This window comes from Protobothrops mucrosquamatus, unplaced genomic scaffold (assembly GCF_001527695.2).
Source record: "Protobothrops mucrosquamatus isolate PMUCROS unplaced genomic scaffold, P.Mucros_1.0 scaffold642, whole genome shotgun sequence".
NCBI classification, from domain to species: Eukaryota; Metazoa; Chordata; class Lepidosauria; order Squamata; family Viperidae; genus Protobothrops; species Protobothrops mucrosquamatus.
The window spans coordinates 179,772-206,594 of record NW_015386933.1 but is presented as its reverse complement, the minus strand read 5'-3'; the positions used below and the strand labels follow the sequence as shown (position 1 = coordinate 206,594).

The following is a 26,823-nucleotide window of genomic DNA, read 5'->3' as shown; positions in this document are numbered from 1 at the left end:
ACTTCATGTAAATACCTTGATGTAATCCATTTTAATGGATCCTGCCACTCCTATTTCTGTCACTCAGTATATTTTCATGCACATAAGTTTCAGGGTAAGGAACAAACAGACAGATTGGCAGATGTGCTGAAGGATGCAGAAGCAAAGCTCCAGAATAATTTTTAACAGAGATGCCAAACTGTCAAAATGTAGATCAGAAAACAATCTTCCTGACAGAGAGTGCCTGCTGTTTAGTTTTTTTCCCATCAGGACTGTCAAGTAATTCTGAAGTTTACATGTCCAATTTTTATTATTATTCCTTGTGACATATATTTATAGTTATTTAAAGTGTTATTTGAGATTTACAAATTATATAGAATAACATAAAACAAGAGACAAATTTAATTAGATTTGGATCTTTTTTCTTTCTTTCTTTCTTTCTTTCTTTCTTTCTTTCTTTCTTTCTTTCTTTCTTTCTTTCTTTCTTTCCCTTTTTTATGAGGTATTTATATTATAATTCCCATTGAAAGATTTTAATAAATGTTCAGACGGTTGTTGATTGCTGATTTTGTTTTGTTTGTTTCAAAAATAAGCACCTGCATATTTGTAGGCGTTTTTTTAGGAACAAAGGAAGGAATATATTCAATTTGGAAAGCTGTCTAATCTCTGACTATACAGCACAGCTTTTGCTGATAAGATAAAAAAAAATCTGTTCTTCCCTGGAGACCACCACCATTTGTATCAAAGCTGTGTCAGTTGTGGCAGGACTTGATAACAGTTGGCTAGAGACATGACCACACAGTAACAGAAAAATAAGGACCGGGCAGCTTGAATCATAAATCTTCTGAAAGCCTATTCGTCCAATAGGACTACGAATCTGTTTCTGTCATAGTTAAGGGAAACAGCATTGTCCTCTGGCCTTTTAAACATCTGAAGTTCAGGCACCAATGATACCATTAAGGAGACCTTCAGAAGCTTTTATTGAGACATTTCTTTCTTATTTATTCCATTGTTTGTTTTATCTTAGCATTCCGTATTGCATTTAAAAATACAATTCAAAAGAAAGCTTAGAATTTAATCAGTTTTATAATACTGATAAAATTGTCAAGAAATCTATTCTCTTTTGGAAAAGGGGTGAAAATGAGACAAAAACATCAAGGTGAAATAAATTGTCTTGGACACTTCCACATGGTCACAGTTTCTACTGCTAAACCCCATTGACACATTTTAAAACTGCAATTTCCCTCAGCATTGCCATTCCTGAAGTATTATTAACATTGCATGAGAAATACAGCTGAGAAAAAGGCAAGCACAAGAAATGGCTAGCATCTTACTCTTTTACCCATGTCCAGGTTTGTCATTTGAGGTTTGTTGGAAACCTGCTGAACTACCAAGTCATTCTCTTGTCTGACAAATGAAAGACACCTTAAGACGCTACTATGAAGTATAGCAGCTTAGTGTCTTAGCAGGGAAATGGGACAGCCTAAGAACGGGGAGGCAGAGTCCTTGCGAATGGAAAACAGGTCCACCCTTAATTCTGGAAAGCCAACTTTAAATATGAATGTATTAAGTATGTTTCCTGCTGAGGCACAGGTGAATTGGAGGTAAATTGGCTCCTGTGTTCAGAAGAGGTGACAGCTTATGGTATTGAGGTGGGAAGTGAAGAAAATAATAGATGTTACATGTGAACTGCCTTTAGTTCTGTGCTTATATGTTTGTAAATATTGGTCATTATGATTGGTACTTCTGTTGATTAGACTTAGACTAAAACCATAAAGAATCTCAAAAAATAAAAACCCTTTTTTATATGTATAATGCAGAAAGCTTTTTGATTAATAAAAGACAGCATCTCTGTACGTCTTGATTTTAAAATCACTTCAAATTTAAATACTTGGACTATTTCTATATTGTCTCCATGATCTCTGTCCCAAGTGCCACATAAGATATGTAATCAAAATAATCAATAATCAAACAGCAAGTAAAATAACTTGTTTCGCTACATCGGATACAGTTTTATTGTTGCTTAAAATTCATTTTTAAGAAAAAAGGGACTTCATAACCTTTTGTCTAGACAAATGGGACACAAGAATTCTATATCATTTTCTTGATATTACTGATGATTCCACTTGCCTGATAATGGCAGATAGTGTGAGAAGGGCACCAGCAAAAACTTTGAAAACCTGGCTAGTTAATATGAGAGAAGGAAAACATTTAGATCATATAAAATTGTTGTGAGTAAAATCCACAATGCCATCATTTGTGGCCTGACACCAATACACCTGTGATGCAAATTGTGTAATCTGCATCAGATGTATCATGATTCAAAACACATACATAATTTTCCATTTGTATGATGATATCATACTTCATAACATGTTACTTCTCCATTTGCCCTTCCATGTGGATGCACAAGTGTCAATTATAAGGTTTAATGCTTTTCTTGGCATTGGTTTTTCCTGTGATTTCTTCAATTTCTGTAGGCAGAAGATAGAATAACAGTGGAAAGGACACACAGAAATCATTGTAGAACAATGATTTGAAATAATGCTTGATTTAGAGGAAATAAATTTCATCTCACCAACCTATTATCTTATGTGTGTGTGATATCATTTAATACTTCCTCACAGCATAGATGCTTTTGCTAGTTTCAGTTTCCTGATGTAATCAGCAGATATAGTTCATCAATTAAACTATACTGCTGATGTCACTCAACAATATTTCATTATTTTCCTTTGCCAGCAGAGTTTGAAAAACTTCATTAAGATACTTGTACTAATAGAGAGTTGGCATAAGGCCATAAAATCAGCATAACAAGAAAGGAGGAGCCATCAAAGCCCTGGGGTTTAAAATATAATTTAGTGCAGAAATACTATTTTAATAATCTGCTGGTCATGCCAATATGCCTAAAGCTAGAACTGTTCTGAGTTGTATTATTTGATATGTTCAAGATATATGTGTGTGCTAAAAAATGTAAACATTCCAACATCATTCAATACTTGGACTTCTTCTGAGAACATTGTCTGACATTTCCCAATCTCTCTTTATTAACAGCTCCTTCTCAAATTGCTTTGATCCAAGCTAAGGAAATAACAAGGCACAGTGTGGCATTGGCTTGGCTGGAACCTGACCGGCCAAATGGAGTCATCTTGGAATATGAAGTCAAATATTACGAAAAGGTATTATTATTAATTATGGATAAATGACATTTCACCATAATGTTTGAATGCTGAGTCAAATAAATCCACAGTAATCATCACATAAATGGACTTTATTAGGAAAAAATGTTTTTATAATCGTACCCATTTTGACAGTTTGTATATCTAAGAAGTTGAACTGAATAACAACTTGCATATATATATATTTCTTACTGGGTAATAGTGGTGGCACTTTTTCTTTTTCTAGGAACTGTCTGATCATAATGAGGCTATTTGTAATGAGAATCAATAGAACATAGAATCAGTGCAACATTAGCCTTACAACAGAGATAGATGTGTAATAATGAAGAATATAACACAGTAATAATAATGAACTCTGTATGAGTTGATAGCTTTTGCCCAGAATGATAGTGGGGGTTTAATAAATTTTAATAGGAAACAAGGAAAAGAAAATTACATTCTTCACCTCTTCCAAATTGTGCAGAATTGTTATTTCTATAATATAATTTGTTGCTCCTCCAATTCAGAACTATAAAAAGATCTATTTCCTCTCAAGGTTGTCTGCAAAATGAACAATTACTTTTTTCTTCTGTCTCTCTCTCTCTCCCTTTCCATTTCTTTTCTTTTAATATAATCACTTTATTTCCTTTACTAATTGTATCAAAAATGAGTTGTAGATTTTTCCTGGAACAAGATTACAGTATTTTTTTTTCTTGAGGTATTTGCCAGCAGAAAAGCAGAAAAAAGTTGGAGAAGATTGGCAGCCATCCCTTCAGCTATTTTAGGACTTATAGTTCTAAATTGCAAAGAAAAAAGGAGAATGTGTGAAAAGAGTACTAGAAATAAAACATTGTTAGTTCATCAGGAAGAGGATGACAACTTCTTTGTTGTTTTTTCCCCAAAACATTCTTTCTTGCCTTTTTTCCCAGCAGAGCTTAAATTATAGATATTCTCTTTGCTTTTTCAGACAAGAAAAATCCTCTGACAAAATATAAAAGTCCATAACACTCATGTCATTAAAGCTGATAATAGAAACACTAAAAGAAAAATCACATTCATTATCTAAATGTGACTATATTTCCTAATAGTAAAATACAAAGATCCAAGACCTTCAGGAGACCTCCTTATTCACATTCCTCCTCCTTTTTATGTTTCTTTCTTTTTGCTAGGACCAAAATGAGCGTAGCTATCGCATTGTGAAAACAGCAACCAGAAATACTGATATCAAGGGTTTGAATCCTTTGACTTCATATGTCTTTCATGTGCGAGCAAGGACAGCAGCTGGATATGGAGACTTCAGTGGACCCTTTGAATTCACAACCAACACAGGTAATAACAATAGATCTCTCACTGTGGTAATGGAGGCATTTTCCCTTGTCACTATTTCAAAAGCCTATTGTATGCACTTGAGTTGAATATGAATGATTTGTTGATGATGGTTTGGAATTCATTACCAAGCTTTGACTAAGAAAACAAAAGGATTCTGTGTTCATGTGTTTTTGTTGTTTTTATTGCTTTTACCAAGAGTCCAATTGGAAGTGTGCTCTTTTGTGTGTGCCTGAAATGCAAGGATGTTGTCTCCTTTACTCTGTCCACATTATACTCACAAACCTTTTCCAGCAATGGGAAAAGAGAGAAAAAAGAAGCATGTCACTAACATTACTAGAGATGGAAAGATAGGGCTTTAATTTCAACATCCTCATATCTACTTTTTTGTGAAAAGAGTAATAGGTCCTTGGATTATATTGAGTCATTTGTGTTTGGAAGTTTTCAGGATTTAAAACTTCCAAACATAAGTATAAACTTGAGTTCCTATGTTTAGAATGCCACAAGGAAATTATCAAGAAGAGAGGAAATAAAATAATAACATTACCCCTCTACTTACATTCATTGTTATCTTTATAGTACAGGCAAACTGTTTTCAATATTTTAATGAAACATATATTATTTTTCTATTCAATTTATTAATTAATGGTAGATTTGCAAAGTATACTAAAAGTCGGGTTCCATAGACAATTATAAATTATATTAAATGTAACAATTGGTTTCCTTTTCTAAATATTTCTGTACTTGACATGGAACTTTTGAATATTCCTGACTGCACAGTTCCCTAAAACAATAGTAATGAGTCGTTTATGAATTGTCAGTCCAATCAGTTTGCATACATGTTGGATAGATGAGGGTGTCGACTTATTCTTGACTTCAAGCCTCAATATACTTTGGGCTTTCTCTGTTGTATAGCACATTTAGGAATGAGAAGATATGAAACCCTAGAGAACTTTTTCCCATGAAGTAATCATTCTAGATGGGCCAGTAGCTAACAGCTTTGAATCTTCACTTCCTTCCTATTCTAATTCATTCGCCAGCAATCAGACAATCAAGTCCAACTGCCATTCTGCTGCCTTTCTGCCAAAGAGGAAAACTTTGTTCAATATAATTAGGGACTGTTTTAGATCTAGCTATTCTTTTCTCTTCTCCAATTCATTTCAGAAATAAAATGTCAATATTGTGCATGTGTGTGTCTGTTGGACAAATGTTAAAAAAACATAGTTGCTTCTTGAAATAACAGGAGAGATTGGATGTTTAATTTTCATTGCATGAAGAAATTTTAATCAGTTCAGGTTGTGCTGTTCAGTGTTAACAACCCTCAGGCAGAGCATGTGAAAATGTGAAGTGCTCTATGCCGCTGAAGACAGTGGAAAACATCTTGTTCTGTTTGAGTCTTCCTCTTGTTCATAGTCAAGGAATGAGCATCTGGTCCATTTTAAATCAAATAAAATGGGAAGCAGCTCAGCAGGCACTAAATCAGCCATTATATTCTCAAGAGTAAAAGTGAAGGGAGAAAACCAAAGAGTTCTCCCAAAATTCATTGTGGAGCATAATGTCTTTTTACTAATTAGGGCTCTCCTGGAAAAGAATTAAGAATGAATACCTACTGAAAAGGTGACAGAATAATTCTAGACAAAGTCATGAACTGCCTTTATCTTCACATAAACTGCACATACCTCACTCTCTGATCCTGTGCTATTCTTATCTGTGGCATAACTGCTGCAGAATCTTAACAAATATTGTGTGTGTGTGTTTTTTTCTAGTTCCTTCTCCCATCATTGGGGAAGGCACCAATCCCACCGTCCTTCTGGTCTCAGTGGCTGGCAGTGTTGTCCTCGTGGTCATTCTCATTGCTGCCTTTGTCATCAGTAGGAGGTAAGGTTTTAAGCTCCCCTTCTTTCTCCTTTTCTTTCATGAGGGAGCTTTTTGCCTCCTTGAAACAAAGCTAAATTCTTTGATTAGCATCATAAACACTGCATTTGCATCACAAGACTTCTTCTGTGTTGCTTTGATCTTCTCAGCATCAGTACCACAGCAGCATGTAATGTAATGGTAATTGTTCTAGAATTATTTGCTGTTCAGATGCAAAACCAATTCTAGCTATGGGGGTGGTGGTGGGAGGTTTTAAGATGCAAGCCAGCAACGAGATCTGAAGAGAGACTGTAATTTGATGTAGAATTTAATGAATGCATTATTCTGGGTTGATGAGTTCTGTGCTAAGAGTGCCAAGCCAGAGGAGGAGTTCTGGGGAGATGAAATGAAACAAGCTCCTGTATTTGAGCTTATACCCAGTAAAAAGAATGCCTTTTTTGATTTTCTAATCACCTCTGCATTTGGCCACATCAGCTGTTGTTAGCTGTGAGGAACACAATAGAAGACACTTATATATTCCATAGTGGGTAAACCAGCCAGGTTAAATTAAAAGTCTAGGAAAAGAAAGCTTTTACTCATACTTTCACAGGTGAAAGGTTTTTTTGTTTGTTTATTCAGGGCATAAATTATCTTGCGTTCTTCTTGGGCAGAGCAAAAAGGGGAAATATTAGATAAATAAAAAAATATTTCTTTGAAATACGGCTTATTTGGAACTCAGTACCATCTGTACGTGAAAGGTTTAGGGCTGGCAGACAAGTAGGTTCTTTTTCTTTTGCAATAAGAAAGACCTCATCTTTTTCTTGGTTTAGTTTCATCCACTGGTGGAAAATTTGTATGGACAGAGAAAGAAGATATGGAAAGAGAAGCATTGCACAATGGAAGTTGGGTAAAAAAGTCTTCTCTAAGTGTGGAGAATGGGACAGAAGGAAGTTAATGGAATGAGTAGTAAAGTAGAAGAAGATCTCTGGAAAGATTTATCTGTTTCTTAGCAGATAGTCTGGCTGGAGGGAAGTGAGAGAATGGGATAGGGAAGTAGTAAGAAGACAGGAAAAAGGTTCCACAAATGTGAACAAAGATTAATTAATAAATAAAAAAGTAAAATAAAAATTAAAAATTAAAAATACATAAATTAGAAAGAAAAAAAGAAAAAACTCAAAGGGCAGACTTGACTTTTTCTGCAGTCAGTTTTTTATCTTTCTTTTAGAATAAAGGTTTGATGTATACAAAAAAAGTTGTCTCTTTCACATTTTGCTTCTGTTGGCTAGTCTTAGAGTCTCCATTGCCAGCATTTAACCCATACATATTAGTTCCTGATACTAAAAGAAAAACACACCTATAAAACCTTACATCATTCTTTAATCACCATTTGAACAACCACTAAAGTGAAAGAATCTCTCACAATTTTTAAGATTGTAAACAGTGGGTTAAACAATGGTTTTTTCTAATTCCCATGCTTTTCTGCATTTCCAGAATTTAATAGGGAAATGAGAGGAATATATTTTATTACAATATGTTATTAAATATATTTATTACATGTTTCTTTATTTTTCTGCCATTTTTCTTCCCAAATGAAGATGAGTACTGTAATAGTAATAATATAGTATGTCGTATTAATAAGGAAATGTATACCAATTATTCATTTAGCACCAAGGAATTGGAATGAATCATTTAGGCAACCTACTGTATATAACATTTTATTCGGATTATACCAAAATCAAATTACCAGGTTTTATTTTTCCTTTTTCTTCCTTTTCTTCCCATTCCATGGCTGAATAAAAATGTGTAAATCTATTATTTATTAGTTTGTAAGAATCCATGCAAGAATTAACAATAAATATTAAACAATCAAATAAAATATAAAGATATTTCCAATAATTCACAGTGAGGTGACAATCTGCTGATATTCTGTTATTTAATGCATAGATATCAAGTATGAATTTAGATAGGATTAAAACAAGGTTAGATAGCCTATTACTGAATTTTATGTGGCTTTTGCCCTCGTTTTAAAAGTGCTTACGAAGCTATTCTACCTCTGGCAAGACTTTCCTACCTTTTTCCCAGTAGTCCACTGAACAGAGAAAAAAAAATGAGGTTTTAGAACTGTGATATATGATGCATAAACTGTAGAAATAAAAATTGGAGGTGTGCATAGTGCTTGAAATTCACTCTGGTTTAAATTGGAAACACCCTGCTACGAGTGCAAAAACTACTATATTCCAATGCAGAATGGGGTGCTCTGAGCCAGTGTGGAAATGTTTTGAAAAGAAAACATCTCTGTTCCAGAAGTAAAACATTCTGTTTCAAATTCAGAACACTTCTAAGGGAAACAGCCTATTTCACACTTGAAACAGTTTTTTCTCTTTGAAGCAGGACATTTTGAAGTCAAGATGAATTGTTTCAAATTTGAAATGGTTCAAATTCAAAACATTTTGCATACCCCTAGAGATTACTATGCTATACTGCATAAGTAATTTCCAATAGCAGCGTGTTCCATTGCCCCATATGTTCCATTGTTCATTAGAGAATATTAATTCCAACAGATGTCCTGTTTCATTTCAATGAAAAGGATTGATAAATCCATAGCTTCCCCCCATCATTCAAAATAATAATAGTAATAGAGTATGCATATATAATACTTTCCTAGATTGAATAAGTTTGGCTTCACACTACTAAAGGATTTCTAAGATTGTATTACAATTCTAGTGATCATAAAAACACCCTGGCTCAAGATGATAAATTTTAAGTTTTAGTGTTTGGCACCGGTTATCTCTTTTCTTGGGAAAAAAAATGTTGCTCCAAAGTCAGTAAATAAAACAGAAGGCTATATTATTCATACTGTATTGAGAAAGGTCAATATCCAGATCTAGTTAACATAGCATTTCCTGGTCCATATGCTCTGTGACTCAAGCTTTATTTCGGCATATTTTCTGTTGGAACATTAAGATACTAAAAAATCTTTTAGTGTCATGATCTGCTTCTAGTCTTCTAATAAACTCAATTGAAAATAAGAAAATAAACTGGATGATATAATCCGGGATTATGAGAATAAGATAATATACTTTCTAATGTATTCTTATATCATTTCAATTTTTTTTTCTGTTTTTTAAAAGAAAAGCAGTTATATAAGCCATGCAGTTATAAAAACTGAGAACTAGTCATCATCATAATAGATTTCAGTAGGTGTTTAGCAGTTTCACGAGCTTCCATGCTGATAAGAGAAAAATAATCTATGAAAATACAGCACAGAGAAATAGCTTTATTAAAAGCTATTCCAACAGAAAATAGTGTTGCTGAGCATAGTGACTTGAATTCCTTCCCTGCTTTTATTGATTGCTTTATTATTTAAGACAGGATTGATACTTAGATGCTTTGGATTTCTAATTACAAGTCAGCACCTTAGAGAATTGTCCCTGTTGAGGTTCTCTAAGATAATTCCTACCCCACTTCCTCATTTTTATTTTATTTAAATTAACACCTCTGAAGTCAGATAAACATACTCAAGTAATTGGACTTCCCTGGATCACTTGTTAGAAAATGAAATGTCAACTCCTTGCCCTCCTATTTATTCTCTTTGATATCAGAATAAAGCTGAAACCAGATAACTGTGTATACGTCAAATTGACAAAAACAAATATGTGGTTTATAAAAAGCTTGGATGCTTGGCCCAACTGCTTGTGAATTTATTATAAAAGGATGCAAATGGCCATTGGATTGAATTGCGTTGTTCTGAAATTGAAACACAAAATATCATGGTCTGTAACGGATGTTTAAAGTTTTAAAAACTGTTAAAGACAAAAAAGTTTCTACATAAGACTTTCAAATTGTGTTGAAGCAAAAACAATTATTTTCTGAAGTTAGATTTAATATATTACCTTCTCTTGTTTTAATACAAATGTACTTGTAATCTAAATTGCTTAGTCTTTTTACATGCCTGCACACACACACACACACACACAATGTGGGAGAAAATATTTCTTTTAACTGAGCTTATGAGTATTGATCATGATAGTTATCAAATGCAACATGTCTGTCAGTGCCAGGAACTAAAATGTGTTGATACACTCTTGTGCTGCTCATGGCTTTCTAAAGACATCAGTAGACAACTTTGGACACAAAATGCTGAATCAAATAGGTGTTTGATTTGATCCATATGGTTCTATATATGTTAGCCATATGGAGTTCATCACCTAATAGATTGTCAATGATATCATATTCGAAAGTGTTGATAATCTACAGGAGGAAGAAATTAACTGGAAGTCAACTTTTTTGAAACATGAAGTATGCAGAGTTTATAGATAGCTTACTTCTTTGTTACTTTATATATGAACTAGTTTATAATTATATTATACTTATTGTATTATACAAACAGTTTATTGATAATGATTACTGTATGTAACCAATGTTTAACTACTTTATATTTGCATATTCTGGACCTCTCTGTCATGTAGGTTTGAACAATTGTGTATAATAGATTCATACTTAAGCTATAGTATTTAAATTATAGAATTTATTTCCACAATAAATTGTGCTGACCTTAAATTTAGATATTTGTAAAAAGAGATTTCAGAAAATAATAGGATAAAAATCATCAATGCCTGTTTACTCAATATATATATACATATATATCACCTGAATAATAGATATCATGCTTTAAATTCAGAAAATAATAGGATGAAAATCATCAATGCCTGTTTACCTCAATATATATATCACCTGAATAATAGATATCATGCTTTAAATTCTAGCAGCTAGGAATCCACAGAGGGCTATCGTCTTCTCTGTTTATTTAGCTTTCTCATATGCATCATTGATCTGATAGAGCAGAGCTGTTGTGTTTTTATGTAAAGGTACCCATTGTTTCAAGATTCGATTTCTTCAATAAAGCTTTGCATTTCTGATACCAGTGCTAATATCACATATTATGCAGGAAAAATGAACTAGCTGTTTGTCAAAGGGTATGATGTATGATGATTTAATAGAAACAGTAGAAGTTCTCAGCAGTTTACACCAAGCAAATATTTTTCAAACCATGCATTTTACCTATGTTTCATTAATCACAAAATCAATTCTATTGATTGTCTTATGTATTTGATTTTATTTAGATATGGGTTTTTTTGTTTGTATTATTTTTGGGATTGTAATATCTTTGTTTTTTACTATATATTTATACTATATTCTCAGGCTTGTATTGCCCCTGGAAGACAGTACATAAAGTTTTCAATAAGTAAATAAAGGGTAGTAGGTTCAAAAAAAGAAATGGAAAACTGTTCAGTAACAGGTTTTTGCTTTTGCTTTAAAAAGGAAATTGAGTAGTTTAATATGTTTTATCTCATTAGGTGATATTTTGCTGAAGGTTGTTTATTATAATCAATAATTTAGGATTCAGTAACTAAGAATTCCATTGCTTTGTAGTGATAATTTGGGGAAACCTATATGATCACAGGTCATCTTCTAATTCAATAGAGAATCCAAGCTTCTTTAAGGTTTTTGTTGGTCTTTGTTTTTCCACTTTGCTCTGTGAATGCTGACATTGCAAACTGATGCATTGACTAGGAAAGAAGAATGTGGATCGCATGCTGCTTCTTTACAATACCTGCTAATACTCTTTGCACTTACTTTTTGTCATGTGCTGTATGTGCCTGCCACTTTTAAGGTCCACCTTTTCTTTATCTCTAAATCCCACCTGTAGACTTGCCTGGATCTCTGACCCCTAGGGTTTTTTCACGGTGCTTATATTCCCTTCCTGAACCCGCCTTCCATTTAACCACTGTCACCCAAATCCCTATAATTATAGAGCTGAATATGACAAAAGGCTCCTTTGCTGTCATTTAGATAAGCTGTTTACAAATGTCAATTTGTGTCCAGCATTTCTCAGGCATCCTGAGCACTTCCCAGACCCTACTAATGATTAAACAAGTGAAAGAAAGAAAGAAAGAAAGAAAGAAAGAAAGAAAGAAAGAAAGAAAGAAAGAAAGAAAGAAAGAAAGAATCTTTTCAAAACAAAAAGGTCCAGTAGTCTCCAATTCTGGGCAAAAGCTCAACAGGTGATAAAGAGAGAACTTAAGTAAAGAGTGGGTTGGGAAGCCTCTGTTAGACCTTAATAAGGTATAATTAGTAGACTGAAAAGTAGTTCCTGCCTTCTTTTAACTGCCCCTTTTTTAGAGTTTTGATTTTAGAGGTTCTTTTTAATCGACGATAAAAAATATTTATTAGGTTTATTTTGTCTGAACAATGTGTCATACATAAATACATAAAAACATTTATTCCAATCATTACAGGGTGTAATAGGAATATATAATAAATAGGATATTAAAGTCAGCAGTTTCTTTACTTTGATTAAATACATACTAAACTTATATATGTTTGCATGGTAAACTTTTCTCTCCCATATTTGAACAGAAATCTATGTGTTTGTGTCAAGATTTTGATTGAAATGTTGATATAATGTTTAATCTGTCATGTACTTGTGAATTTTTGGCATGGTTATGATACAGGAGTCCACAGCCTCAGGAGCATAGTTTGCATGCAGAATGAATTTTGTTCATGTCACTTTTAGAGACACTGGATCAAATTTGGTATTACTCATCCTGTGGCATCTTTTTAGTATTTCATTTTGGAGAAAATATCTGTTTAGTCATAATTAAAATAGTTTAATAAACTTTTCCCATTTTGATATCTTAGAAATGTGTGAGGATTACAATGCCTGGAATTCCCAGGTCCCATGGCTGACTAGCTGGCTTAACGCTTTTGAAAGAATAATAGCAAATCTCATAATCGGTTACAAGTGATTGTCACTTTCATTGTTGTTTGCAGATTTATCCAGCATATTCCAAACTATTTTTTGGGATAGCTATGGATGTCCTGATGCTGGGAAATATTAACAGCTCCCAGAAACGCAAAAGAAAGAAAAAGGCTAAAACACCATAGTGTCAAAATAAGAATTTTTTAAATTATATCTAATGAGACTTGTATTTAAAGAACATTCCCTGAATTGAATCCTGAGATCCTAGAAATTTATGGAGACGTATGTTAGGATCACATGGTTATTTCTTTCTAACTATGTGAAAATCCCTTCCTTAACCAATCTGTTACATTTCTTTGTTTTTGCTGCTTTTTTATTGTTTAATCGTCATTGAAGATTAAAGATACACCATATATTGCAATAATATGAATAGTCTTGACGCTTCATTATGCAAAGTACAAATAGCCTAATCAAGTACATGTTAGTAGTTGCCATTGCTGCCCAAATATCAGCCAAGGACCAGCTATTTTATTTGTAAATCTGATGGCTACAATAATTAATTCCAGTCTTTCTCTATACTTATTTACAAACAATTTTTTTTTAAAAAAAGCTAGACCCCTAGTGACTCTGGATACTTTGCATAATTAAAAGCCAGAATAATAAAGTAAATGAACAAAGATTTGTCTTAAAAATAATAAAAAAAACCTTTTATGACCCTATAAGCTTTAATTCAGGGTAGAGTTAGGGGTGACTGGATGGAACTGAGCATTTACTGGCCAGATGCCCTTCCTGATGCTATGCGGAGTTTGCAGCAGATATTTTTTCTTTGCACCCTAGGAAACATCTGCCGCTACCTAGGATTGAACTCTCAACCTTCCAAGTGGAAGGCGAGGATCTTCACCACCAGGCCACCACGCCGCTCATTTGTCTTAAAAAGTATGCCAAGCAAAACCAAATATTAGAAGGGTCACCACCATCCTACTTCAAGGTGTGGGAGAATAAACAGTTTTCCAACATCTTATGGAGCCCTACTATTACAGAGGGCAGGTGTTGTATCAGAAAAGGCACACTTGACATTATTTAATTGAGGAGACCTGAAAGGTATTCAGTCTGCCACATTTTACTGGATATGTAGAACATGGAGATAAGCAGTCCTTAAGTAACTAGGCACTATGCCACAAAAGATTTTATGAATGATCATCAGCACCTTGAATAATATTTGTAAGCCAGCTGGCAACAAATGCAGCTCACAGATGTGATGTACCACCACACTCTTTTATTAGCAGAAATGAAAACAAATGAGTCTGATCATAGAAGTATATTCTTTTATAGCAAAATACTGATGCAAAATATTTCCCCCAAATATCCATTGATTATATGTATCTATAGATGTAGATAATAATTAGTACAATGCAAGTATATAGAGCAATGTCTACTTCAAGTAGACCTTAAATTATCCCAACCCTGTGATAGTTGACAGAATAAATGTTGGCATCTACTGTAAAATAATCCAGAAATTCAGAAATCTCTCTACATTTACCACTAGTTAGATAATTCTTTTAATCGGAAATACTTTTTCCCCTTTTCTACAGAAGGAGCAAATACAGTAAAGCTAAGCAAGAAGCAGATGAAGAAAAACACTTAAATCAAGGTAAAAGTCAGTAGTGCTTGATTTTCTTCTCTTGCATGCATTCTTAAAATTAGTCTATGTAAAGCAAAAAATAATGTTTTGCAAGTTCTATTGCTTAGTTTTCTTTATTTGGAGGTTTTTTTTCCACTCAAACTGTGTATTTGTATTTCTATTGTGGGTAACTTCATAATTGGCAATGCTACTATAGAAAATGTATATGCATGCAAATCCCTATAAAAGCTGCACCCTATTACATAGTGTTCAGATGATACTTAAAAGGAGCAAAGATTTTCATTTGAGAAAACATTCTGAGGCTTGGGATATATAGTCTGGAATTATACATTGTATCCTTCAGATATAATGTGGTTTGTTTCTTAACATATTGTATGGTCCAAGCTATTAAAAATATGTATATCATGATTTATGGCCTAATGAGTTGGGTTAATTCAGGGCATTTAAGCAATATGATTTAGTATAGTATTTGAACATAGAAAGAAAGTAATCGTTCACATTTTCTCTTTTCCGTGCTACTGCAAAATTTTTCTTTGTATAGATATGATTTTAAATGGTCAATAGATGAAAAGATTTCTAAGATGTAGAACAGGGGTGTCAAACTGCTGGCCCGCGGGCCGGATGCCTTATAGCAAAACCGCACCCACTCCATTGCTGGCAATGGCAAAAAAATTGTGATACATCATGACATGTCATGTGACATTGCGAGTTTGACATTCCTGATGTAGAACTTATAAGAATTGTTCCTTCCTTAAATTCTCATTGAGTCCTTTCCACATGAGCATAGAAATCAATAGAAAATTTAAGGATGTGCATACTCACTATTGTTCCTGATGTAAGTTACAGAAAACTCAAATTTATTGTTGGAACTCAAGAAAACACCTTCCCATCTCCCCCAAATGTATGGTCTGTTATAGGATCTTACTTTAATATCTTCCATCCATCTGTGCAATGTATTCATGATGAGACTTTTTGAGCATATTATTTTCTTTACATAGTTTTTGTAATTCTCTGTGGACATACAGCAATGTCCGTTCCCTATATATTATCTATCTTGTATGTAGTTCTTAAGTTTTCAGAAAATCATATTTGCATTCTAGGTGTCAGAACCTATGTAGATCCCTTTACTTATGAGGATCCCAACCAAGCTGTGCGGGAATTTGCCAAAGAAATTGATGCCTCATGCATAAAGATTGAAAAAGTCATAGGTGTTGGTAAGCTCAAGACATCATGTTAGCACTAAATTTATAATGGTGAATTCTTACTGGGATGTTGAATTGTTGGCTTATTATTATTTTTTTTATGTAAACATTCTTCTATCTATTATCAGTCTTCAGGCAATTTTCAAAGACATTTGAATAAAATAGTTTACAGTGTCTCTGAGGAGACCCAGTTTTTAACTTTTCAACATGTAAATTTAGATGACTGGGACAAGTCTATTATATTTCTGTTTTTACAAGTTATATTCTGTAGTATTTTTTCAAATAAGTAAAAAGAGCAAATAATAGAATCAATCCAAGTGAAGTAGGCATATCATCAACCAAACTTAATTCAATTGAATTAAGATGGACAATCTTTGTGTGCCCACAGATTGCACTTAATTTTGGTGAGGAGAAGGAAGAAAAAAGAATGCAATACACATAACAGTGATGTAAAATGTATGGCTCTATGTCATAAATGCAATTGAATACTGAATTTTCCATTTTTTAATGGTACTCCATATTTTTAAATGATGCTAAATGAAATCTACAGAAAATGCACAGTTGGAAGTTGCAAAGGGACTTTGGGATTGCAGGTAGCCTAAGCCAAACAAAAGCTTCTCAGTGCTTAATGGAAGGAATTTAATAAGGTCTTAATTGCATTAAAACAATGTATGTATGTCAGCAGATTCTTTTTTATCGTGCTTCTTTTTCTGCAGGTGAATTTGGTGAAGTTTGCAGTGGCCGTCTCAAGGTTCCAGGAAAGAGGGAGATCTGTGTGGCTATCAAAACGCTGAAAGCTGGCTACACAGACAAACAAAGAAGGGACTTTTTGAGTGAGGCCAGCATAATGGGACAATTTGATCATCCCAACATCATCCACTTGGAAGGAGTAGTCACTAAATGTATGTTGGCCATGATATGTCATTAATGTGTATGAGGCCATGACTTAAGCAGGACAAACTGAAAGGGGCTATGAAATAAAATCAGTGCAGAGGTTCCCTCCTTCCAGCATTTCTTTCTCTAAAATGACAGATGGAATAGATCCACTGAGTGCTAATAGTAGGAAATCAGTGCAGGACTAGTCATTAATCTTATTGTCAGCAGTAAATGGTTTTATCATTGTAGCTGATACCTTATCTTGAAGTAACTTATGCATAATTTAACAAGGAACATGATACCACAACTTTTAAAAGAACAGGAGGAAAACGTTGAAAGGGTTGTTTGTTTTTAGAAATTGTGGACAGTTTAAAAGTTCCCCATTATTTTTAAAGTGATATTGAGGAAGGAAAGAAGATAATCTCTCTCTCTCTCTCTCTCTCTCTCTCTCTCTCTCTCTCTCTCTCTCTCTCTCTCTCTCTCTCTCTCTCTCTCTCTCTCTCTCTGTCTCTGTCTCTGTCTCTCTCTCCATATATACTATATATATCTTGTCAGCAAAAAGAAATCTGAATTTGTAATGTATCGTAGTAGCGACTTGAGCCTGCTTAACGCCCCTAGTTGGGGGACTGCAAGGCAAAAGAGATTATAAAAAAGTAGAACTGCAGTATAGCAGTCAAAAATGCCAAAGGTGCAATCAATCAGGCCGTCTGTCTGAAAAAACTTTGTGTGTGTGTGTGTGTGTGTATGTATGTATGTATGTATGTATGTATGTATGTATTTGCTTCCATATCAGACAAATGTGGTTTTATATATATATATATTTCCCTTCCCTTAAGGCAGTTAATATTCAGCATATCAATGAGGTCTGGTCTCAGGAAAAATGAAGTACAAATCAACTTGAACACTGGGCACTATCTAACAAAATGAAATTCAATAGTGAAAAAAGTAAGGTTCTACATTTAGGCAAGAAAAACCAAATGTACAGGTATAGTATAGGGGGTACCTTGCTCAATAGTAGTAACTGTGAGAGGGATCTTGGAGCCCTAGTGGACAATCACCTAAATATGAGCCAGCAGTGTGCTGCAGCTGCCAAAAAAGCCAACACAGTGCTAGGCTTCATTAACAGAGGGATAGAATCAAAATCACGTTAAGTGTTAATATCACTTTACAATGCCTTGGTAAGACCACACTTGGAATACTGCATCCAGTTTTGGTCACCGCGATGTAAAAAAGATGTTGAGACTCTAGAAAGAGTACAGAGAAGAGCAACAAAGATGATTAGGGGACTGGAGGCTAAAGCATATAAGGAACGGCTGCTGGAATTGGTTATGCCTAGTTTAATGAAGAGAAGGATGAGGGGGGACATGATAGCAGTGTTCCAATATCTCAGGGGCTGCCACAAAGAAGAGGGAGTCAAGCTATTTTCCAAAGCACCTGAAGGCAGGACAAGAAGCAACGGGTGGAAAACTAAGCAAGGAGAGAAGCAACCTAGAACTAAGGAGAAACTTCCTGACAGAACAATTAACCAGTGGAACAACCTGCCTCCAGAAGCGGTGAATACTCCAACACTGGAAGTTTTTAAGAGACTGGACAGCCATTTGTCCGAAATGGTATAGGGTTTCCTGCCTGAGCAGAGGTTGGACTAGATGACCTCTAAGGTCCCTTCCAACTTTACTACTACTATTATTATTATTATTATTATTATTATTATTTTCTGGCAAGAACTAAAATACATCTGTGAAGCTTGCCTTAGCTAAAATAAATAAATAAAAGTATTGTTGTGAAGATCATAACTGAATTAAATTTATTTCAACAGCAAAAAAATGAAATTAGAGAAATACAAACAATATAGTCATTTCTAAGCATCTTGTCCCCTGAAAAACCAATCTTGAGAGTCAGAAATAGATTGGATGTGGCATGGTATATTATCAGTGGAAGGAAAACAATTAAAAATGTATGTGCAACTTCAAGAAGAAGTTTTGTTGTTGTTGTTTCTGCGTTGTTACCAAGGTAAACTCTGAATTTAACCCATTATTTCCTATTCAGCCAGTAGAATCACCTTCTATTCTCCTTCCTTTTTAAAGGCAGAAAGTTACCATCGGCAAATAAATATAATTCTATAAACCATTATGGTGAAGGGAGAGTTTTCAAAACTCTCAAATTCCTCCAACACTGAGTGTTAGACTGCCTCCCCCAAATTATAATTTTGGAAATTTTCTTTAGATTGTACCTTTAGCAGGAAGTACATGACCAAAATGGCCCCTTTTTACTTTCTTATTCTAAGCCTGTAATATTAATATGCTTTCTAAGCAAGACATGTAAGTACATTTTTGAAGATATTGTCTTTGAAATCCAGTGTTTAACTTATATCCTGCTGATTCTTCTTTATAAAGCCTGCCTACTTCAAGAATTTCAAATGTACTTAAAAACATATAGTGATAAATTGCTTACAGTTTCAGCATTTTGAATAAGTTCTTAAATTTCTTTGTAGCAAATTTCCGGTGTTTGTAAGAAACAGATTCCTAGATTCTACAGTATTTTCAATTAAGATATAACATTTTTAATGATTTTACAGGAATTTTTAATTAAAGAAGACATTTCTGTTTGGTCCATAGCATGTTTGCTATAGTGATTTTTATATCACCTTAATAAACCAGACAATCAACAGGGGGATCTTTATACTGAAACCCCACTGAGGCTTTTAACCTCCAAGCTGTTACAGCTGTAACAGTTATAAATGACTAGATAGTATTTGCATAATGTACTTGTCACTGCATTAAAATGATTTAAAATCCCCAACAGAAGGTTGTAGGCCAAAACAAGTGAATTTTGAAGCCTGATTTCCTAGAGTGCAAGCTTTTATGAATATCTAGGTTTTAGTAAACAGACCCACATCAGTTTTCTCTGTAGAATTATTAGGAGTTGGTAAATATATAGTGCATTTATGAATCCTGAAATTATAACACAATATAGATTGTTAGAATGTCTTTGATGTTTGTGTGAATAAAATAATAGGAGAAGGAACAAGGTAGTATAGATGCACAATTAGTGTTAAGTTGAAATTTTAAATTGGTTACGTATTGTCAAACTGCTTCTCTTGGATTGGGAGTTGACTCCAAGAAATATGCTGCTGAATTTTAGTAGCTTCTGAAAATAAACTAAGGTGTGACTTCCTGGTTTATAGTGGAAATAAACAGTAACATTTCTATTGGGGTTAACATAATTCTGTCCCTTTCCCACATCCTCTCTATAAACAAAATGGTGTCAGAAACTTTGGCTATGCCTAGTGTTTCATATTTACCATATTTACTAAATAAAGCTTGCAGACTCCAATTCTTCATTGCTCTATTATATGGATAAATGATGAGATTCTACAAGGATATTATATGGTTATCTATATCTAATAGATTATCATCATGTTTAATATACCAGGTAACAAAATACTATAAGACACATATGTATTTTCAAATTCCTCCCTTGATATGTACTATATTCCTTGTCTTAGCTTTGATGCCTCCTATGTTTTTTGTATCACCTTTTTGAAATTTGTTAAGGAAGGAAGGATTCACAAAGGTTTCACTGAAATGTTTGCCTTTTGAAAAAAAATTCTGTGATTAGCTGGGACCAGTGTGATATCTATTTTGTGAATATATAAATATCTTAGCTATGTTTTGAGCATACTTTCTGCTTTCTCTGAAATTTTGTAATTTTGTTAACCTCTATAATCTATATCACATTTTTCATTAGACAATTAATTATTGGCCAGAGTTGAAACCAAACTGAATCACCCATTTCCATGTAGGTTATATCATACGTTGAAGCAGAAATCAAAGCTCAACAGAATTAGACAATAATTTCATATCATCCATGTCTCTATTCTTATTCTTGTATTAGCTACCCTCTGTTTAGATATAATAGAGCCAATAATTAATATATTTGTATGAAAAGGTATGATACTTTTTAAAATTTATAAAATGTCTTTTAATTGGAGAAAATTAATTAAAATTCCTTTAAATATATTTGTTAGGTGACTTTAGTCATATTGCAAAGAGTCTATGTCACGAATATATCTAGACTGGAACTAAGTAGATTCAATTTTCAGTGATGAATGTGAGGAGAGGTGAATGTTCACACATAAAGACAAATGAGTTTGCTTAGCCTTTGTCTTTAAATAGTTGAATTCCTAATCAGAATGTCTAAATTCATACTAATGTCTCTGTCCTTGATTTCTGTACATGGGGTGAAAAAGAAGTCTATTCTTATGCAAATAAGATAGTTAAGGGGCATCGATGCCTGATTTGTAATTCATACAAAAATATTTCTTGTAAACAAATTTTGAACAAGATCAGGAGATAGAATAGTTTGGCAATGGCTGAAGTGTGAGGGGCTGTGAAAGTTTACATGTTAAAGAAACTGGCATTAAGCAGGTGTCCCTCATTAAAATGAAAATGGTAAAAAACCTTCAGCTTATTAATGTTCTATAGCATATTGTTTTCTAATAAAATATTTCTAAAGAGAGACCATATTAGAATTGCAACATGCTAGGACAACATACTGGGTGAAATATATGCTAATCTAGAAACGATTATAGCAGTTTTTCAGTGTGAAAATGTTTTCCAGGATCCAATTTTCTCAGACAAATATTTCAGCAGATCCTACTGGGGTCCTTCCTTCCTTCCTTCCTTCCTTCCTTCCTTCCTTCCTTCCTTCCTTCCTTCCTTCCTTCCTTCCTTCCTTCCTTCCTTCCTTCCTTTCTTTCTTTCTTTCTTTCTTTCTTTCTTCCTTCCTTCCTTCCTTCCTTCCTTCCTTCCTTCCTTCTGAATTATATACCATTTTGTGATCTATTCATGATATGTTAAATCAAATTTAGTATTAAAAAGTAAAAGTTACCTGTGTTCCTCCCAGGTCAATGCACTTAACTTTAGAAAGTCTATCTAAAAGAAGCAGGGACCTTCTATAAAAATGGATGCAAATGGATCATTGAATGATTCTAAAAAGTTTGAATATGCATAAAAGATACTTTAAGAATTAAATAGTGTTTAGTTAATCTATAAATAAATACACCAATGGCTGGCATTGCATAATAATGGATTCAAAACATAATGGTTAGCATGGCATCACTTATGGACAACCCAAGGTTAGTTTTCAGCTTTGTATTAAATTTGGTCTTTTCTGGAGTAGAGTTTGTTGACTAATTTCTCCATGCCTTTTCAGGATAGAACAAATGGATAAAGCTAGATTAAAACATTAAAAACAAAATGATATGAATTAAAGAGAAAGAAAATTACTGTTGATGCCACACCTGGATCTTTGCTTACAGCTGACAGGCTGTATCCTTCAAACCATAACTTTGATTTTTCTCAGCCAAATGCCTACAGACATACAAATTGTCTAGCAAATGATGCAATTATCTTTACATTACTCCAAGTGCAAATAGGCCTATTTGGTCTATTACTGCATCTCCATTTCTCTTTAGTGAGCAATTATGGATTCTTATACTCTCTGGAGATTATGATGTGTACTGTAGTTAAAGACCTTGTCAGTGAGTTAGCTTAAGTGCTAATTTTCTGGCTGAAACTCACTAACACTTTTACATTATTTGTTTTCTGGCTCATTCTATTCTGAGGAAGTTGTTCTAGATTTTTTTTTAAAAAAGTAAAAAAAAACAAACCCCTATCCATTGACCAAATTGTCTGCATCTATGAACTCTGTGTTGTCTATTTCCAACATCTAGGTAAACCTGTCATGATTATAACTGAGTACATGGAGAATGGTTCTTTGGATGCCTTTCTCAGGGTAGGTACTTGGCATGTAATAAAACCTAAAGCGAGAAATACTTTAATATCTTTGTTTACCTATTGGGGTTTGAAGATGAAATAGAATTATGTTTGGAGATGCTTACTAGTGCATTTTTCCCTATTTCTATTGCTGGGAGGGTAAATGAACCATAAAATAAGCTCTAAATAATCCATGTTTACTCAGAAGCAGGTTTGATTAAAATGCTTATTAAAAGTCTCACATTGTTGTTGGTTAATTAAAATGGGAACATTCCACATATCCCAGGAAGCTAGTGCAAAAAGCCAGGATTATATTTTGCCAGTTAATTATAAGGTTCAATGGCAAGAAAGAAAATAATGTAGTACAGTATGAAAGTTTTTAAAAGATGCATCACCTCTTGAGAACTGAGCAACAGGAGGTCCTGGTTCTAAGAGGAATACAGTCCTCAAATGTAGAATATATTACTTTTCTCACCAGTAAAAGTTGTTTGAATACTCACTGCTGGATTTTTAGGAATTGTTGTTCCTTATCACCTCACTTTTTAAGTAAATTATCAACAAATTGAGCATGTTTAGTATGATATTTTTATGCTTTCCTATAATTAGCTTAGGGAAAGGATCAGAGAGAACCAATTTGTTATCGAATGCCTGCTTGAATTCATTTGGTCAGTACAGACACTAGTGCAATTTCTCATAAAAATATGTCTTTATTCACTTTTAAAATATAATTCTGATGGTGGATTCAGGGAGAATCCAAAAAGTTGGAAAGAGAACCTATAATTAATCACAAATATGTTCTTTTTATTTATCTTCCTTATTCCTTCCCTTCAGAAGAATGATGGCAGATTTACTGTAATCCAGTTGGTAGGAATGCTCCGAGGCATTGGTTCTGGAATGAAGTATTTGTCTGACATGAGCTATGTTCATCGGGATCTAGCTGCTCGAAACATACTAGTTAACAGTAACTTGGTCTGTAAAGTTTCTGATTTTGGTATGTCCCGTGTTCTAGAAGACGATCCTGAAGCCGCTTATACGACTAGGGTAAGTCAAAATTTGTTCATCTCCATCTCCGTGTCTGTCTGTCTGTCTGTCTGGCTGGCTGGCTGGCTGGCTATCTATCATATATGTCTTCCAACTTCATAAAGACAACAGATGGTATACTTGCAAAATATGTAATATTATCTAAAGACATTCCAGCTTCATGTGATTAAAAAGACACTTCTCTTTCTTGGTCAATATTTATATAATATCCCTTCTTATTGGGATCTTGAAGAAAATACAGCTTTTATGAAAGCATTGAGGGATAATTAAGATGACCTACCTCTGTTAAAGAGGTTTGGTAGTTTATATTGTTTTAAATATTATCTTTGTTATGATTGAGAAGTGATTGATATTATTTTGATTATTATTGTATTTTAATGCTTTTATTGTTGTGTTGCTTGATATAAGTGGCTCAGAGATATTTGGAGCTGAGCAGCATCCAAACTATAGTAAATAAAAAAGCAAAGAAAAAATAAACTTGTATTTCCATGTGCTGTTTGCTTATTTATGGAGATCAGTGACATTTTCATGAACATGAGTATGTTTACAACTGGTGGAACAATACTCAATTTAGTGGCTTCATGAGTTTTTGTTGACTGCATAAAAAGTCTAATGAGGCAAAAATCACACCTTATACAGCCGTATCCTGGTGATCATAAACATCCTTGAAGCTTATACACATTAGGATAAAAGGTGGTGCAAGGTTTATCATGAAGAGGTATAATTTTTGTTAGATGTTTTGCTTTTAAATGCCAGCAGTTCTCCATCTGTTTTCCCAAGTACAGAGATTGTTAGAAAAATCTAGTTTGTGCTGTTTAATTCTCAGACTTCCCCTATAATGAACATGCAGTTCATTAAAAAGACTGGGGAGGGGAGAGAAAATTGCAATCTGCCTTCTGAGTATTTTAATGCTGTCCAGCCCTGTAATTTCCCACTAACAAGGGCAGTGAGGTTTTGAGCCAAGACAGATTTCTAGAGAGCTGTGTTCAAACAGAAGGTCAGGAGGAAATGATTGAAAAGCTTTTCTTTCAATTCAGTGATGCAAATATAGTGAAGTGTTTTCCCTTCCAATGGAACAGCAAAAATATATATAATTTGCATCACAGTACATTGTCTTGTTTTGATATCACCATTCAGGACAGTTTGGATAAGTTCCACAGTTGAGTAACCACAATTAATTTCAAATTGTTATAGTTTTTTTTTTAAAAAATGCCACTAATACAAGCCAAGATAACCATATGGGTTATAGGGATAAAAAGTATTTTTCATTACCATAATAAATGAAAAAGAAAGCTATAACTTGGCTACCATCCAAAGTATCAAATACCATGAGTGCAAGAAATCAGCTCATGTGCTTGTGTCTTTCTCATCATTTCAATGAGCAGCTGCCAACATTAAAGTGCAAGACTGTTCCAATCACCAGTCATTGAATGTTTTCAATTCAATTCCAGGAGTTGGTGCAGGTGATACTAAAAATGAAATGCCACATAGACATAGATATATCCCAGACACAAGAACATGTATTTTAAGTGAATTAAACAAAAAAGAGCATATGACAGTTTAATATCTTGCTTTCAGCTATAGTTATATGGATGTTCCCAGAAAGCTTTAAAAAAAAAAGGAGTATCATGAGAAATTCAGTAAAGTAGAGCATCATACTTACTTTAAAGGATTATTCTAGACCCACAAAAATCCTGTGAACATTTCCTGAAAATAAAAGAGATTGGTTGCTTTAATCAAATGCTTTGTGTAAACATCTGCCCATTTACCAAAAGAGGATAGAGCGGGAGAGAGGCAGAATAATCTGTCTGTGGGCTAGAGGAACTGGTATGGTGACTAGTTATAGTAATTAAACAGCATCATGTGACAGGTTTTCTATGTTACAAAAGTGTTCTGGGAAGATTTTTTTTATTTATATCTTGTTTTATTATTTTTATACATAGTTCAAATTCATCATGCCTAATACTCCTTTCTCCTCTTATTTTCCCACAGCAAACCTGTGCAATGGGCTGGGCTACACTGAGAGACAGTGATTGGCCCAAAGTCACCCAGTTGACTTATGCCTAAGGCAGGACTAGAATTCACAGTGTCCTGGTTTATAGCCTGATGCCTGAACCACTAGATCAGACTAGGTCTCTAATTTTTATAGATTTATAAAATCATATATAGCTTGGAAATAGAGAGCAGGTTTTTTCCATCTCTCACTTAATAATAACTATAAGAAAATGTGGGAGAAATCATAGGCTATGCAACAAATAATTAAATTTTTAAAATCAGATAAAATGGTCATCAATTTCAATTATTTTAAAAGGGACTCAGCAAATTCTTAGAGCACAGAACAGTGGGTGGTTCTTTGTCTTGACTACTGTAGATTATTTCTGGAATCTAAGGCAGTAAAGCTTAAAAACAGGTGTTAAGGAGCAGCAATGGAAGAGAAATATCCCCTTCATGGCCCATTCATCTGTCTGATGTGCTTGACAGATTATTGGACTAGATATGCTATTGACCTGATCCAGTAAGGCTCTTCTTGTATTGGTATTTTCTTAAATTGCAAGTAATGTTAAAGATTGGTAAGGCATAATTTCACCTTCCTGAAAACATGGCATTTTTTCCAATTTTCTAGTTTAATCATGTTTTATTTTAATTTAACTAGTTTAATTTTCTAGTTTAATCATGTTTTCCATCACTTTCTTGGGATAGAAGCTAAGCCAGGACCTCACCATCCGTTCTTATAATGTTACAATGGTTTTCTTCTAATCTGTTTGTGTGGCAGGCACAGGAAATACCATTGTATTTTACTTCCCATATCATTTTAACATACAGCTTAATCCTCGTGTTTGTGATTAAAATTAGATAGTGACCTGAGCTATTTGTTTCTTTGTCAATTGTATTTTGCTGTGATAAATATAGACTGCTGTTTAATTGGCTTTGGGCCATTATTCCATTTTTACATGTGTTGATTATAACAGTTCCATATATCCACAGTTCCTTATTAAAGGGGCAAGTAGCATAAAGCATTGTGAAAATCATCCCAGGATTTATAATGTTAGATAAAACAAACTGGGTTTGTTTTATCTAACAGTGGTTATAATATTAAGTTATATTATAACAGTGGTTATAATATAACTTAATGTGTTATTCATAAAAATCAAACTTATGGGAAAGTAATGGCAAAGTTAGGTCTTGAGAAAGGAGCTGATGCTGTGAC

General features: G+C 33.7%; 1 protein-coding gene across 1 annotated transcript in view; it reads left to right on the top strand.

Annotated features, from left to right (window-relative positions):
- EPHA4 (EPH receptor A4) overlaps positions 1–26,823 on the top strand; it is a 147,136-nt gene that overhangs the window by 106,333 nt on the left and 13,980 nt on the right. Inside the window, exons 6-13 of the mRNA XM_015817860.1 lie at positions 3,031–3,155; positions 4,304–4,463; positions 6,227–6,338; positions 14,670–14,728; positions 15,820–15,933; positions 16,638–16,823; positions 22,532–22,593; positions 23,406–23,615. Of these exons, the coding sequence (XP_015673346.1) occupies positions 3,031–3,155; positions 4,304–4,463; positions 6,227–6,338; positions 14,670–14,728; positions 15,820–15,933; positions 16,638–16,823; positions 22,532–22,593; positions 23,406–23,615 (1,028 nt within the window). The remainder of the gene's footprint in view (positions 1–3,030; positions 3,156–4,303; positions 4,464–6,226; positions 6,339–14,669; positions 14,729–15,819; positions 15,934–16,637; positions 16,824–22,531; positions 22,594–23,405; positions 23,616–26,823) is intronic.